General features: G+C 43.4%; 1 protein-coding gene across 1 annotated transcript in view; it reads left to right on the forward strand.

Annotated features, from left to right (window-relative positions):
• Window positions 1-17,506, forward strand: part of MYO18B (myosin XVIIIB) — a 316,623-nt gene that overhangs the window by 181,802 nt on the left and 117,315 nt on the right. The window contains exon 33 of the mRNA XM_011975366.1: window positions 7,036-7,188. Coding sequence (XP_011830756.1) covers window positions 7,036-7,188 — 153 coding nt within the window. The remainder of the gene's footprint in view (window positions 1-7,035; window positions 7,189-17,506) is intronic.

The following is a 17,506-nucleotide window of genomic DNA, read 5'->3' on the forward strand; positions in this document are numbered from 1 at the left end:
TTGCTTTTGACTTTTTTTTTTTTTTGAGACAGAGTCTCGCTCTGTCACCCAGGCTGGGGTGCAGTGGTGCGATTTTAGCTCACTGCAAGCTCCGCCTCCCAGGTTCACACCATTCTCCTGCCTCAGCCTCCTGAGCAGCTGGGACTACAGGCACCCGCTGCCTATAGTCCCATTGAGGCAACAAGGATCTCAACAAATTTAAAAAATAGTTATGCTTTCTGTGTCTTGTTTCTTTTTCTTACCTTATTTCATTTGCTTGGGCCTCCAGTATAAGATTGAATGGTAGAGAAAGATGTTTGACATCCTTTTCTTGTTCCTGACCTTAATAAGAGTGCTTCTAAAGTTTTGTGATATACATATTTGCAGTGTATTTGGTAATTACAGTGATGCATTGCTTAGTGACAGAGATACTTTCTGAGAGATGCATCATTAGACAATTTCATCATTGTGGGAACATCCTAGAGTACATTCACACAAACCTAAATGGGATAGCCTTCTACACACCTAGGCTATCTGATATAGTCCATTGCTCCTGGGGTACAAACCTGTACAGCATGTTACTGTACCGAGTTTGGTAGGCAATTGTGACACAGTGGTAAGTATTTGTGTACCTAAACATATCTCAACATAGAAAAGGTACAGCAAAAGTATGGTATTATAAGTTTATGGGACCATCATTGTATATACAGTCCCTCACTGATGGAAATGTAATGTGGCATGTAACTGTAACTTTAATAAGGTTAAATCAGTCTTGTATTTGTAGTTTTCTAATATCTTAAAAAAGATGTTTTATTATTGAATATTGTGTGCTTTTTCTGCAATTGTTGATAATCTGATGACCTGTCTCAATCTATTAATGTAGTATATTTTAGATATTTAATGTATCCTGATGTATTTCCCAGATAAACCTTTCTTAGTGTCATATGTTTTCAATACATGGCTCTTTTGGATTGTTACCAGTTTATTGAGAGTTTATTTAGGATTTTTGAAACCAGGCACATAAGTAAGATTGGTTTGTAATTTTTTTCTCTTAGACTTTGCCAAGTGTTATACTAATCTCATAAAATGAGTTCACAACTATTTCTGAGACAATTTTTTGTAAAATTTGGATCATGCAGTTCTTGCAAATTTGATACAATTTGCTTGTAACCCTATTTGATTACTGTGCCAAAATGCTGTAATCATAACTGAACACAAATTCAGGTATAATTCTTTTCCTTACTGAGTGAACTTTGGTAACTAAAATGTTTCTAGACATTTATTATTTCATCTAATTTTTCAAATAGGTTGACATAAAAAATGTTCATGGTATTTTGTTATTTAAAAAATTCTACTGTATCAGATTATTTTCTTTTTAATCACAATAATGTTTACTTTTGAGTTTTTTGTGGTTAATGATGATTAGTCTTGTTAGAGTTTTATGTGTAATCCCTTCAAATAACCTGCTTTTGTTTTATTGCTTCTTTGTTGTGTATTTGTTTCTTTTTCCTTCTTTTTTCCGCTGATTAGTTTTTTGTTTTTTCTGTGTGTTTTTTTTTTTTTGTTTTTTGTTTTTTTTTGAAATGAAGTCTCACTCTGTCGCCCAGGCTGGAGTGCAGTGGCGCGATCTCAGCTCACTGCAAGCCCCTCTCCTGGGGTGACGCCATTCTCCTGCCTCAGCCTCCCAAGTAGCTGGGACTACAGGCTCCCACCACCACGCCCGGTTAATCTTTTGTATTTTTAGTAGAGACAGGGTTTCACCATGTTAGCCAGGATGGTCTCGATCTCCTGACCTCATGATCCACAAGCCTTGGCTCCCAAAGTGCTGAGATTACTGGCGTGAGCTACCGTGCCCGGCCCCATTGGTTTAGATTTTTGTTCTTGGTCTTCAGTTTTAGTATTAAAATGTTTGACTCACCTTCAATATTTTGTTTCCCACTTAAAATGTTTTCTTTTAAGTACATTTAAGATAATACATTTACCTGGAATTGCTGTTTTAGCGCCATCTACTAAGTGTTTTGTCTTATCTTTTGTTCTTTTTTCTTTTAACCTGTAAGCTATCTAGAACTCGAGTTTCAAGTTTATTAACATTTAGGATGATGATTTAGGATAGAATAACTTTCTATTGTTAATTTTTAATTTAAGGGCACTTTGGATAGATAACATGGTAGAATGCATAACATCTTTTCTTTGAAATTGTAGAGATCTCTTTGTTGCTCTAGTTATTGGTAGAGTTTAATAAACTATTGTGTGTGGCTGGGCACAGTGGCTCACACCTGTAATCCCAGCACTTTGGGAGGCCAAGATGGGCAGATCATTTGAGATCAGGAGTTTGAGACCAGCCTGACCAACATGGTGAAACCCTGCCTCTACTAAAAATATAAAAATTGGCCAGGTGTTGTGGTGGGCACCTGTAATCCCAGCTGCTCAGGAGGCTGAGGCATGAGAATCACTAGAACCCAGGAGGCAGAGGTTGTAGTGAGCCAGGATCACGCCACTGCCCTCCAACCTGGGTGACAGAGTGAGACCTTTTCTCAAAAACAAAAATAAAACCAAAGAAACAAAAATGAACTATTGAGTGGAAAATAATGTAACTGTTTATGAGGCACAGGGTTCTATACGTGGCAAATAAATCAAGCTTGTTAATTTTTTATTTCAACATTATATACAAATGTAAAAGCATAAGCCATAAAGAAAAGTTTTAAAATACATGATTATGTATTTTTAAAAACTACCCTCTGTTAACTTTGGTTTTGAGTTCTTGATCAGTTTCTGAGAGAGTCCTGTTATATCCTTACCATGAGAGTTGTTATTCCAAGTTTTGTTAACAATTCTGTCATAGTTTCTCCTTATGTATTTATGGTTATATATTTAGGTACATCTAAGTTTTGCATTACTTTATTTTCTTGAAGATCATTGCTTCGATTCTTACCTGGTGTCTTTCTTTCTCCATGAGTGAGTTTTGCCTTATTTTATTTTGCTTGATTTATTTTAGTCAGTTTACCTGCAAAACTTTTTTCTATTTCTTTCTTTCTTTTTTTTTTTTTTGAGACAGAGTCTCGCTCTGTCGCCCAGGCTGGAGTGCAGTGGCCAGATCTCGGCTCACTGCAAGCTCCGCCTCCCGGGTTCATGCCATTCTCCTGCCTCAGCCTCCGGAGTAGCTGAGACTACAGGCGCCCGCCACCACGCCCGGCTAGTTTTTTGTATCTTTTAGTAGAGACGGGGTTTCATCGTGTTAGCCAGGATGGTCTCGATCTCCTGACCTCGTGATCCGCCCGTCTCGGCCTCCCGCAGTGCTGGGATTACAGGCTTGAGCCACCGCGCCCGGCTTCTATTTCATTTTAAAGATTTGTAGGGGAGTGTGTGTGTGTGTATGCGTGCATGTTCATGTGTTTTCTTTAAACAGCTGGATAATTTCAATGCAATATTTTAGTCTAGCTTTTCATATAAAAATTTAATTTATTTACATATGTTATAATGACTGATATATTTGAAACCATTTTGTATTATCTTATTTTGTGTTTTTTTAGTTTCATGTTCCTTTACATTGCTCTCCCTCTGTTGCTTTCCTACTTTTAGATAGATTGATGTTTCCTGTGTTCTCTTTTGAACTATTGGTTCAGAAGCTACAAACTTTATTTCTGTTTGTTTGGTTGTTACTCATAAATTTCAAGATACATGCTTAATCATATTTTTTTACCAACATTAATTTTCACAGTAATGCTGTGGGTTAGATATTATTATTTCCTTCATATAAATGAAAGAAGTAAGGCTCGGAAAAGTAAAGCAACTTGCCCAGGATTGCCTAGCAAGTTAGTACCCTAGGAAGATTCTAAATGAGGTCTATATTATTTGAATGTCTATCATTTTAAAAACCTATTATGATTCTGCTTAAAAGCAATAAGGTCCACTTAGCTAGAACCATATTTTTGTGGACCATCTTTTTTTCATCGTGTTCTCAGGCAGCCAGTTCTGCCATTAATTTGTGAAACCCTTAGCAACATGCATTCTCTCTCCAAGCCTCAATTTCCCCATCTGTAAAGTGGTTTGATTATCCCTAACAGCACGTCTAGATCATATTTTAATAGTGCTTGGAGATTCTTTTGACAATGGACGTTTAACAAGTTCCCCAAATAATTTGCCTTTATGATAAATGGTGAACCAACTAAGACTGCAATATAGTTACTCATAACAACACTAAACATCATGTAGATTTATTGGTTAATTATTAACCATCTTTATCAAAGTTTGAATCTTTGTGCTACAAAATGGAAACTCGCAGCATGACATTTATTTCCCATTAACCTAATGAGTGGTATTTTTTGCCCTCCTCGCTTGTAGCCATTTATTATAAATGGGAGGATGACTGGTCTGAGATTTTCTTGTGAATTTTGTTTGCAGTGCTTCCTCTGAAAAGTGCCAGCATTTTCAGGGCCTTTCAGGCAGTGAAGATCGTAGAATCTGAGCCATCTCTACTGCATGGTCAGTGTCAACATCAGGGAATGTCCCTGATGCTAACTCGCCCCACAGGAGAATTAAAGGCACTCTAGGGTATGCGCAAAACAGAAACAGACACAAATATAAGAAATGTGCAAAGCCCACTGCCTAAGCGTAATCATGGTAAGAGTCTGGGTTCTAGAGTAAGTAAATCTGGGTTCATGAAGCAGCTCCACTAGGCACTGTGGTGCAGTGGTTAGAGACTTACATCCTAATGCTGAGCTGCCTGGATTCAGATCTCTGCATAGCCACTTAGTAGCAGTATGATGTTGGGCAGATCATTTCTTTCATATCAGTTGTTCCTCCATGTAAGAGCCCTGGAAAACCTCTTTCACTTTGTAACCTGCCCCCCACCCACTCCAGGGTTTTATACCCTCATGGCAACCACCCAGAAATGCATAGCCCAGATTGTTTCTCGCCTCTCTGCCTCTACTCATTAAGTGCCTTCTACCTAAAACATCCTGCCTCTACCTCCCCTCGCTAGTGGTAGCTACCTTCTACTTCCCAATTCCATCCCAGCCTGAGCTGGATAATGCTCTTCTGTGCTCCCATGATGTATTTTTTTCAGAATTAAAGACTAAAACACACCTATCTAATGGTATATTTTACTAAAATTACCACTCTCCAGCCAGAAAAGCTGGATTCATATTCCAACTCTGCCACTTACTAGCTGTGTGAACTGAGGCAAATTACCTCATCTTTGCAAACTTCAGTTTCATTATCTGTAAAATGGGAATCATAATACTATACACCTCATCGATTCATCATGATGACTAAATGTATTAATAGCTATAAAGTGTTTAGAATAGTATATGACACTTAGAAAGTGTCTATAAATGTAAGCTATTACTACATTTGTAAAGGCAATAGTAATAAGGTCTGTTTAAGGAGATTGTCACAGGAGTTAAATGCAATAACACGTGACAAAGAGCCTGGCACAATGCCCAGCCCTCAGTTCAGCAGGTGAGACTGTGTGTGTGTGTGTGTGTGTGTGTGTGTGTGTATAATAGAACAGCATTTTCAACCTACCAAAACAATACATTTCAGATATAAAGACCATATTCTAAGAACCAACTTGTTTGTCAAAGAATTCAAAACCAGCAGTGGAGAAATAGAAATACAAAATTTGGAGGAACACATTCTAGGTCATCAGACAATACTCACAATCCTTTATATTTGCAAAGCACTCAACAGCATACAAAGTGCTTTGGAATCCAATATCACGTCTGATCCTTGTCTTATCTCAACAGGAAGGACAGGGTGTTTTTTTAACCTCTCCTTTTGTGGATGAGAAAACTCAGGTTCAGAGATGTGGCGTGACTCAGCCACTGTTCCATCATCAACAAATGGTGAGCCAGGGTTTAAAGCTTAGATCTGCTCATTCTCAACCCCGTGTTTTTTCTAGAATATTCCAGGACATTCTGAGCATCCCAGGAAATGGTTAGCATTTGATGTGGAGACACAGATTTCCAGGTGTGTAAAAACCACATCCCAGTGTTGAGGGACCTGCACCCTGTTTTCCTTAAAACTCCCCATCTGATGGACAGGCCCGTATTGTATCCTCTGGTCTCCTGAAGAGTCCGAGAAAGGAGTCGTTAGTTTCTTTCAGGGATGTTAACACGTTGTCTTTTAAGTCAGTGCTGTTTCTAGAGAGGTGACCGACCGGCTGTTGAAATTTCATGTAGGGCCCAGTGTAATTCTGTACCTCTTCTGCTTTGGCTTAGCCTGTACTTTTTGGTCACTGAAAGCTGTCAAGGAGTCTAAGGTCACAGTCCTGGTGCCCAGTCCAGGATGTGGCTTCTTTGGGACTCCCTCAACAGCTGTCCCTGGCAAATTCAAGATTCTGGGGGAAGGAATGTACTCACCACTGGGTAAGGTTCCTCTGCAGCAAATGATGTCATTTTCTTGTCCTTAAACTGGAAAACAGGACCAAAGAACAGAAAAGATTGACTTAGATCATCAAAAGGAGCACATTTACAATTTACTGAGGTGTAACACACATACAGAGGACTCCATATCCCATGTGTACAGCTCAATGAATTTTCATAAACTCATACAACAACACCCAGATCAATAACATTAATAACTCCCCAGAAATCGAGAGGCTCTGTCCAGTCCCTGCCCACCCAGGACTGTCCTAACTTCTGTCAGCAGAACCTGGCCAGCAGCAGAGGGATTCACCTGGCACATGAGGCTCTTACAAGATGAGGTGAGGTCATACTGATGACTTGTGCGCAAAAGGTGGGATGATGGAGTGACTTTGGATCCATACGAGCTATGATAGCAGCAATGATAGCAACTTATATTTCTTGTACATTTATTCTGTGTCAAGCATTAGGCTAGGCAGGTATTTAATTTTCACAGCAGCCCAATGTGGTTGGTGCCAATCCCATTTCTCAGTTGAGGAAACTGAGGCTCGGGGAGGAGAATGGTCTTGCCCAAGGTCACACAGTGTGAGTGGCAAAGGCAGGATTTAAACCAGGGAGCCTGGTTCCGGAAAACTTAGACCCTGGCCACTGCTTTGCCACCTAAGCTCATGGGTCTTCCTTTGGCTTTCAGATTGGCCATCGGGACTTTGACGTGGAGAAGCGACTTCGGAGAGACCTCAGGAGGACACATGCACTGTTGTCAGACGTGCAGCTCCTTCTCGGCACCATGGAGGATGGCAAGACATCAGTCAGCAAGGAGGAGCTGGAGAAAGTGCACAGCCAGGTGGGGGTCCTGGGATCCCCTTGAGAATCAGGTTGGGGAGGATGCTACGACCTGCAGGGAATGGCTTTCCCTCCCAGGTATGAGCGGAACCGTGGTGCCAACCTCCAACTTTCACAGAACTGCAGGGAGATGGGGGACATTTCGGGGCTGCAAGGGTCACATGGAGTGTCGGTGAGGAGGAGGGATCTAAGAAGGAGTCCTGTTGCCTTCTTCAGAGATGATGTCTGGAGGACTTCATCAACACTAGCCAGAATGGCTGAGTGCAGTGTGCCTGGTGTGTGTGTGTGTGTGTGTGTGTGTGTGTATGTGTGGTGTGTATATGAGCCAAATAGCAATAGTGCCAGTCATGCAAAACCAATGCTTAACAACAGCAACAGTTATACAAACGTTGGCAGTTTGACTGTCTATTAGTATGCTAATGATATTGATCAAGACATGATGCTGACCACTGGCTGCTACCAGCTGGAGCCCTCACTAGGTACTGGGTCCTCTGTATCTCCGTACATGGTGCTGCATGCTGTTCTCAGGATTGCTGAGTGAGGTGAGGATCATCAACTTCATTTCACAAGTTCAGGTGATTGGGTGGCAGAAAGGCGTGATGACCCACCCAAAGTCACGCAGCTTGAAAGCAGCAGAATCAGGATTTGAACCCAGATCTTCAGGCTCTACCGTCCCTGGCTGCTTCAAAGGAGGACAGGAGGAGTGGCAAGATTGAGGATGGTACGGAAGTGAGGCCAGAGCAGAGCCCGGGGACCTGAGGAGATGTCATGCGTGTGGGCTGTTCCGGCGACAGACAGTGTGGTCCAGGGCAGCCAGTGTTGAGAAATGTGAATGGATCTGACAGGGTGGTGCAAGCCTTGGGGAGAGAGGTCCCAAAGCTGAATGATGTAGCAGGAACTCAGTATTTGCTACCAGTCCCCATGGGTAGCTGAAGATACCTGGGGAGGCTTAGAGCTCTGCCGAGAGTGTTGTGTCCTCGCAATTGATGTTACCTTTCCTTGGATCAGTCATTCTTGCTAAGCCCAGATGCCTTCACCACCTTCCTTCCTGGAGGATTACCATCCCTTCCTCCAGTCAGAGGCTGAGCCAAACCTGGAACCCGTGTTTCCCAACTCCAAACCCAGTGCTGTTCTCTCTTCCTTCTGGAGACACAGCCCATGACGACCAGCAGGTCTCCAGGAAAGCAGCAAAAGGCAACAGACTATAGTGCCAATGGTTGGAAACAGAGATCCCAGAGCTTCTGCCGCTTCCAGTCTCTGGTGTCAGTTGCTATCTGTAAAACAAAACATTTCAGTTAGAGCTTATTCACTTAACTAGAAGACCTCAACCAAAACAAAACCAAGCGAAGACCTGAATTCAGACCTGATTTGGAGTTCACCAGTCTCTCTGTTAATGCCCATTTCCTCTCCCAGGATCCAACCCGGGACCGCACGCTGCTTTTTATTGCCATGCCTGCCCAGTCCCCTCTGTTCTGGGACAGTTTCTCAGGCTGACCTTGCTTTTCAGGACCCTGACAGTCTTGAGAAGCACTAGACAGGTATCCCATGGGATGTTCTCTAATCTGGGTTTGATGGTTTTCTCATGAACAGACCGAGTTTATGCTATTGGAAAGAATATGACAGAAGTAAACTTGTTAAACCAGAAGACACTGGGAGGACCCTTCCATCTTGAAAATTCTACGACTCTTAGCCATCTCCTTTATCAGACCATTCTCTTCTAGGGTGATCCACCCTCCTGACTTGTCTGAGACTGTCTCAGTTTTAGCGCTACCAGTTCTGGGTCCTGGGCAAGCCAGGATGGCTGGTCATTCTATCCTCTTCATGGCCATGTCAGGAAGCCAGTATCGCCTGTGCTTGACCGCATCACCCTGCTTAATCCTCATGATGCTCCTAGGGGAGGGGAGGTGGCATTGTGCCCATTTTACAGATGAGGAAATGTTGTCCAGAGGTGGCAAGTGGTGTGCCCAAAGTAACACAGTAGGTAAGTGGCAGAGTCGGGGTTTTGAATACAAAGCTTGTGATTCTAAGTGCAGACTTGGGAGATGCTTTTGACTCACATTGCATCTTCCTGTCTGCTTGGCTGACCAGGTGGGTAGGGAACCTTGAGCCACCTGGCTTGCCTCCAGGGAGGCACAGTTGCTGTGTGATGGCTCAGCCAGGGGCCAGGCATTTTGAGTTGAAGCAACTCGCTTGGCAGAAGGCCACATGCCTGCCCATCTTCCATCAAAATGTCCCCAGTGCCACAACACCCAAGCCTCCCCTCCCCCAACAGGTGGATGTTTTTGAAAAGAAACCACAGAGATTTTGTTACTTTTTCTTTTTTTGTTTTATTAAGTATTCATGAGAATTCACCCTCTGCAGGGTTAAAATGCATGTTCTTGGGAAAAAGTGGTATTTAATGAAGGCGCTTTGAGCTGAATCAAAGAGCCTCATTCTTCTGAAAGTCCTTCTTCCCGGTCTCTGCATCCGGCTCCTATCAAAGGAAATCCACAGCCTTGGCTTTTCGTTGCTGTTGTCATGGAAATCGTTATAAGGATGGGATCGCGTGGACCAGAGGTCAGGATACAGTTGCTTTGGCTCCCAGCGCACGTGTCCCGGATGCCAGAGTCAGAGCTAATCAAATAAAGCAGTGATGACATTGGGCATTGCTGCATCTCCTCTCCAATATACAGTATTTGTCCTTTGCCTGAAGGCTCCAGGGACATAGATAGGGAAAGAAGACAGGAGGAGGAAGGAAGAGGGAGCTAACTTTGCTGCTGGCTGCTGCTTAAGTGCAGAGCATGATGCTGAACAATTTCATTCATTCAATATTTATGCAGCACCTACTGTGTGTCAGGCAGTGTGCTAAATATAAGCACCATGGATAGTGAGACAGCAGTGGTACCCACCATCACAGAAGTTACATCTGATGGAAAAGAAGACAAACAATGATACGAATAAATAGAATCATCCCACACCTTAATTTGAATGAGAAAGGAAATAAATAGGGTGCTAAGATAGAGAACTGCAGGGGCGTCCTGTTTAGCTTGGGTGGTCAGCTAAAATACCCTGGGAGAAGGAGAAACAGACAGGGACCAGAACATACGGGGCCTGGAAGGTTTGGATTTTATCCCAAGGGTGGTGAGAAGCCATTGGGAGGTTGTGAGTGAAGCGTGACAGAATCGGATTCATGTTTTAGAGGATTGTTGTTCTGCGTGGAGATCGGATTATGGAAGGTATGAGGGGATATCCTTAGAAGGCTAACGCACCCTTCTAGGCCAGAGGAAATGGTCACCTGGGTTGGGGGAGTATTGATAGAGATGGCAAGAAGGGACAAACATGGAGTTGATTGGGAATCGATGGGATGTGCAGATGAGGTTTGCTTAGCAACATTTAAGTATATTATTTCAGAACATCCTTGCCATAACCCTAGGAGGTGGCTATCCCTATTTTCAACCCATTTTACTAATGAAGAGGCAGCCTCTGAGAGGTTGAGTAATTTACCTAAGGGCCCACAGCAATACATGTCCTATACCCTTACAACTTGGTTTGCCTAATATGGGTCCTATTAACTTTTATTGTCAGGCACTTACTACGTACCAGACTTTTCCTTAGTGTCTCGGAGGTTTCTCAGATTTGGCTGCACATCAGAGAAGTTAAACACCATTTTAAAATCACAGACTTCTGGATTCTGCCCCCTCCCCACCCCCCGCATTTAAAAATAAATCAAGTTTTGGTTGGAATTCAGGATCTGCATTTTTAAACAACCACACTGGGGGATTCTGGGGGAACCATAGGCTTTATTTATCCCTCAGAACACCCGTTTGAGTTCAGTGGTAGTATGTCTATTTTGCAGATGGGAAAACTGCCACTGAGGTTATACTAGTGTGACACATCTTATTTTCACCTGTTTTAAAATTAGTTAATTTTTGAGTAGAGAAAACTGGATCCAGCACTTGCTAATTCATGACCTTTGACAAGTGTCCTGACCTTTCTGAGCCCTTTTTCTAAAGCGAAGCAGCATCATCACATGACGGCCGGGGGCTGAGGAAGGAAAGCCAGTGAAGTCTTCAGAAACTTGAACAGGTGGCCGGGCACAGTGGCTCACTCCTGTAATCCCAGCACTTTGGGAGGCTGAGGCGGGTGGATCACCTGAGGTCAGGAGTTCGAGACCAGCCTGGTTAACATGGTGAAACCCTGTCTCTACTGAAAATACAAAAATTAGCCAGGTGTGGTCATACATGACTGTAATCCCAGCTACTCGGGAGGCTGAGGCAGGAGAATCACTTGAACCCGGGAGGCAGAGGTTGCGGTGAACTGAGATCACACCACTGCACTCCAGCCTGGGCAACAGAGCGAGACCCTGTCTCAAAAAAAAAAAAAGAAAAAAGGAAAAAGAAAAAAAAAAGAAAAGAGAAATTTGAACATGTTCTGTGACCTTTACACTCACTCACTGTGATGATGGAAAACCTAGAGAAAGGTGTTTTTTTTTTCTTTTTTTGAGACAGTCTCGCTGTGTCACCCAGGCTGGAGTGCAGTGGCCCCATCTCTGGCTCACTGCAAACTCTGCCTCCCAGGTTCAAGCAATTCTCCTGTCTCAGCCTCCAGAGTAGCTGGAATTACAGACATCTGCTACCATGCCCTGCTAATTTTTGTATTTTTAGTAGAGATGGGGTTTCACCATGTTGGCCAGGTTTCACTGAGTTGGTCTCTAACTCCTGGCCTCAAGTGATCCGCCCACCTCAGCCTCCCAAAGTGCTGGGATTATAGGCATGAGTCACCGCACCCAGTCAAAAGGTTTGTTGTATAAAGGACATGTAGGAGGGAATGTGTTCGAATGCACCTATCAGAGAGAACTGTATTCACTCTGCGAATATGGATACGATCTCCACTCTGGGATGAATTTGGGGCCAAGCTACAGGGATAAAGAGGAAACGTCAAGGTCTCTGCCTTTAAGGGGCTCCTAGTCCTAGAAGCAGGCTATAACAAGCAGAGTGATAAACTCTTTATTGGAGGAATATTTGGATTAGCTAAAGAGGAGGCCCTTAATTTTGCTTTGAGAGAGGAGCTGGTAGCTTTGGCTGTCTCTTTAAAGATGGAAATGAATTTCTGGTTAGACAAGGTACATGTATGTAGACATTCTAGGAGGAAGCACCAGTGCATAAAAGGGCAGAGGCACACAGAGACAGAAAGCGTATTCAATTTGACGTGGTATTGCTGGAATATAAGGTATCCAGGGGTAAAAAGGGCAGAGAGGATAGTGCCAGTAATGGAGGCTGGAGCCCGTTCATGAATGGTTTAGTGAGCTTGGCTGAGGAGCTTCCGTTTTATCCCAAAGCCATAGGGAGCCATAGAAAGCTATTGAGCAGAGGAAGGTGTGGCCAGAATGGCTTGTAAAAATTGGCAGGATTCCAGGTGCAATGGTTCACACCTATAATCCTAGCACTTTGGGAGACAGAGGGAGGTCTTTTTCTCTGAGCCCAGGAGTTTGAGACCAGCCTGGGCAACATAGTAAGACCCAGTTTCCAAAAAAAAAAAAAGGCAAGTCCCCAGCTAAATCACAGGAGCCCTGATGTGCAGAATATCAGGCTCTACCAGCAGCAACGGAGTTTCCCTTAGCTACAGCATCTTCTGTCCAGATGGGCAGGCACCGCCTCTGTCCATTGCCCCTGCATCTAGAACCCTAAGATAATCATTTGGTTCTTTTCTCCCAGTTTCCCTCTATTGGGAGCTTTGGATACATCTCAGTGAACACCTGAGGCTTAAAACCCTCCTGATAGAGCGCAGAAGACTCCTGAAAGCCATATATAGGATTCAAATCCTGCCAGTGCCACTTACCTTGCTGCAGATCTTGGGCAAGTCACCTGCCTTGCATAGAGTCTTTCTTGACTAATAAGGGGGTATGATAATCCCAGCTGATTGGGCTGGTAGAAAGAACACTGGACCATGGATTTGAAAGGAGTCATTAAATTGAAAACTCTAAGACAGTGATCTCCTGGCCAGGCGTGGTGGCTCATGCCTGTAATCCCAGCACTTTGGGAGGCCAAGGCGGGCAGGTAACCTGAGGTCAGGAATTCAAGACCAGCCTGACCAACATGGAGAAACCTCATCTCTACTAAAAATACAAAAATTAGCCGGGCATGGTGGTGCATGCCTGTAATCCCAGCTACTTGGGAGTCTGAGGCAGGAGAATCGCTTGAACCTGGGAGGTGGAGGTTGCTGTGAGCCGAGATCATGCCATTGCACTCCAGCCTGGGCAACAAGATGAAACTGTCTCAAAAAAAAAAAAACAAAAAAACAAAAAAACAAAAAACGATTTCAAAATATAACATAACATCCTCATTGGCTCTCTCCTTTCATTCACCGGTGTCAGCTATTGGAAAATTTTAGTTTCTGAGCACATGATTTTATACGACCTCGTGGAACAGGGAGGCAGACAAGGTGTGGGGTTGATCTAATGACACTTGTTTTTTTTTCCAGAGTCAATTTCTAATTAATTCCCATGGAATGTTTCCACTGGAAACAAACTAATCTGGAGACAGAAGCAATTCCAACAACCAAGATATATAATTGAGATAATCGCTGTGCACAAATGACATCTGTGAACAGCAGATGCTAACACCTGGCTCCAAGGAGAAAGTGGGAGATGGTGTCTGCTACAGGGCAGCGGTTGCTTTTTCTCTCCCCCTATTTGATTCATGCTTATGACCTTTGTCTCTTCCACAGAGGAAATACGTTATTTGCTTTCTGTTAAATAGAGAAGGATTTACACTGAACTCTTTAGCCGTTGACTTAATTCATGCCGGGGGCTGTATTCACCTCTTCCTGCTGAGAACAAAGCTGCCGCCAAGTCATTGTACCCTCTAAATGGCTCTGAAATGCATCCCCCCCATCTCTCTCTGCTTGTATTGCAGTCCACCTGAATATCTTGTACTTGGATTTCTCTCAAGTTGGCTGGCCTCCGGTCTTGTCTGAGCGATCTTTGTACGTCTGATCTTTGGAGAGAGAATTTTAAAATTTAAATGCAAAGTTGGTTCTTTGTATGTTCAAGATCCATGGGTAGTTTCCCATTGCCTTCAGCCTAAAGTCCAGGTTTCTTACCTTGACCTACAGGGATGCATATTTTGGCACCTACTCTCCTTTCACCCCTCACCCAAAGCTTAGAATGACTTTGTATCCTCTGCATCTGCCCTCACCCCTTCACCTTTGCCCAAGCAATGCCCTTGGCTGGGTTCTTGCTTCTTCCCCTGATCCCTCTTTGCCTGATGAGCATCTAAGCATTCTGTGAAGCTGACTTTGGGTGTCCTGTGTTGGAGCCCTCTCGGACCTCCATGGGCTGGGTGAGGGTGCCGCCTCTCTTTCCTCATAATCTGCCCCTAAGTTAGTACTTGTCACTTCCTGCAATTATCCCTTTGTTTCCATCATTTTCTTTCCAACCCCTTAAAGGCAGGGACTGGAATGAGTAAACATAATAAGAGACTTAGCCAAAGTCACAAAGGATTCATAAAAATCCCAGCCGGGTTTCAACTGAGGGAATCTGACTCAAGCACCTGGGAATTTAACCGCTCCCCCAACACCACCAATGCCTCCTGTTGGTCTTCTGCTGTCTTGGGGCTATTATATCCTTTTTAATTTTTTTTTTTTTTTTTAAGGCAAGGTCTTGGTCTGTCACCCAGGCTGGAGTGCAGTGGTGCAGTCGCAGTTTATTACAGCATCAACCTCAAGCGGAATACAGGCGTGCACCACCACACCTGGCTAATTGTTCTGTATTTTTGCTAGAGACAAGGTTTCTCTATGTTGCCCAGGCTGGTCTCGAACTCCTGGGCTCAAGTGATCCACCTGCCTCGGCCTCCCAAAATGCGGGGACTACAGGCCACATCTTCCCTGGACACCCTGAGTGCTCCTATAGTTCCTTCCACTTGGGAATTCTGGCTCAGCTCCGGTGTTTACTCAGATGGGGCCACACAGCCTCGTGCGACTCATATACCGTGAGCTGCCAGCGGTGGTTTGTTAGTAGCCTGAGGCTCTCTATTAGTGCCCTGAAGACTAATAACCCTGGATTCATGCTCAGTGCCCTTAATTGGGACATTTGTCACTGTGTGTCGTGCATGCTTCCATGAGACACTGGAAATAATTAATAAGCACTGGGAAGATGACCCTGATGGGAGTCTTTTGTGTGTGGGCACCTGGGGAACATTTTTCCCCAGCCAGGAACTATGGAACAGGTGGCTTCCTGCGATGTTTTATTTGAAGAGCCTTTTTTAAAAAGATTATGTTGGAGTGAATTGATTCAATATTAACATAACCTCCTGTTGGAGAAGATAAAGACAGAGTTGTAATTGGTTGAAAACATGGTTATCACGGGCCTATTCACCCCACAAATATTGACACATTCAATGCTATGATGAATGAAGTGGGAAGAGACCAGTTTCATTATAGGCAGGAAGGCGGGGATATCTCCCCTAAAGGACCTGTTACCGTTTAGTCATGGAGGGCCTGTCAAGGTCGTGATAACTATTCTACAACAATGATATTGATGGGGAACATTGATTCTTTACATTCTGCCAGTCATGGTGCCAAATACATCAGCGTCATGACCTGATTGTATCCCCCAAACCCACCTGAGTGCAGTGAAATGAATTCTGCAACAGCAGGAGACTTTTCTGTTCGGAACCAGTGTGTGGGAGTGTGACTGTATACCGCAAGTGCTCAGTCAATGAGTAGGGAGAGACCGGACAGGTGTTGGCTAGACTCCAGAGGAGACAACTAGTATTGTGCCCATTATGCCATTTCTTTTCTTTTCTTTTTTCTTTTTTTTTTTGAGTCAAGGTCTTGCTCTGTCACCGAGGCTAGAGTGGAGTGGCTCGATCATGGCTCACTGCAGCCTCGACCTTCCAGGCTCAGGCAATCCTCCCGCCTCAGCCTCCCAAGTAGCTGGCACTAGAGGCATTGCCACCATGCCCAGCTAAGGTTTTTTTTTTTTTGGAGAAGTGAGGTTTCACCATCATGCCCAGCTAATTTTTGTTTGTTTTTGTAGAAATGAGGTTTCACCACGTTGCCCAGGCTGGTCTGAAACTCCTGGAATCAAGCGATCCTCCAGCCTCAACCTCCCAAAGTGCTGGGATTTCAGGCTTGAGCCAACACGCCCAGTCTATGCCCATTTTATATAGGAGGAGGCTCTGCATAGAGGAAAATCGGTCAAAGTCACAGAGATGAGTGGAACTGAGATTTTAAAAAATATATTTTGAAAGAATTTAAAACTTACAGAGAAGTTGCAAGAATAGTTCAAAGGGCTCATTTAAGTTTTTCACCCAGATTCACCAACTTTTAATATTTTTCCACATTTGCGATCTGATTCTCTCTATAAATTATATTTTCTGAATTATCTGAAAGCAATTTAAAGACATGGTGCCCCTGTTTCCTAATCAAAATCACAAAATTTGCTATTGATAAAACTTCTTTCTTCCTTCCTTCTTTTCTTTTCTTTTCTTTTCTTTAGACAGAGTTTCGCTCTTGTTGCCCAGGCTGGAGTGCAATGGCGCCATCTCGGCTCACTGCAAGCTCTGCCTCCTGGGTTCAAGCAATTCCCCTGCCTCAGCCTCCCGAGTAGCTGGAATTACAGGCATGCGCCACCACGCCCAGCTATTTTGTGTGTGTGTGTTTTTAATGGAGACAGGGTTTCTCCACGTTGGTTAGACTGGTCTCAAACTCCCGACCTCAGGTGATCTGCCCACCTCAGCCTCCCAAAGTGCTGGAATTACAGGTGTGAGCCACCTGCCTGGCCTAAAAATATTTTCTAATCCAGGAGTTGGCAAACTAAGACCCAAAAACCAAGTCCAGCCAACTGCTTATTTCTTTGTGTGTTTTTTTTTTGTTTTTTGTTTTTTGTTTTTTTTTTTTTTTGCGTTTATTTTATTATAGCTAGTGAGCAAAGAATTTTTTTGTTTTTAAATGGTTACATTTAAGGTGGTTCTATAAATGCCCACATATATACTTGATTTTGCCTCTTGACCTGCCAAGCCTAAAATAATTATTATCTGGCCCCTGATTTTGTCTGCTGTCTATTTAAATTTTGCCAATTAACCCCAATGTCCTTTTTAGCAATTTATCTCCCAATTTAGGATCCAACTTGGAATGTAAAACTGCTTCCATTATTTTCATGGTGTCATAGTTCCTCAGTCTGTCTTTTTTTATGATACTGACATTTTTGGAGAGCTCAGGCCAGTTGCATTGTAGAATGTTCCTCAATTTTGGGTGAACTGGAATTTGAATCCCTATTTTTTCCAATTTCAGAGTGATTTTTATTTATGCAGGTCTGAGATTTTTATTTATGCAGATCT

This window comes from Mandrillus leucophaeus, unplaced genomic scaffold, assembly GCF_000951045.1.
Source record: "Mandrillus leucophaeus isolate KB7577 unplaced genomic scaffold, Mleu.le_1.0 Scaffold154, whole genome shotgun sequence".
Classification (NCBI taxonomy): Eukaryota; Metazoa; Chordata; class Mammalia; order Primates; family Cercopithecidae; genus Mandrillus; species Mandrillus leucophaeus.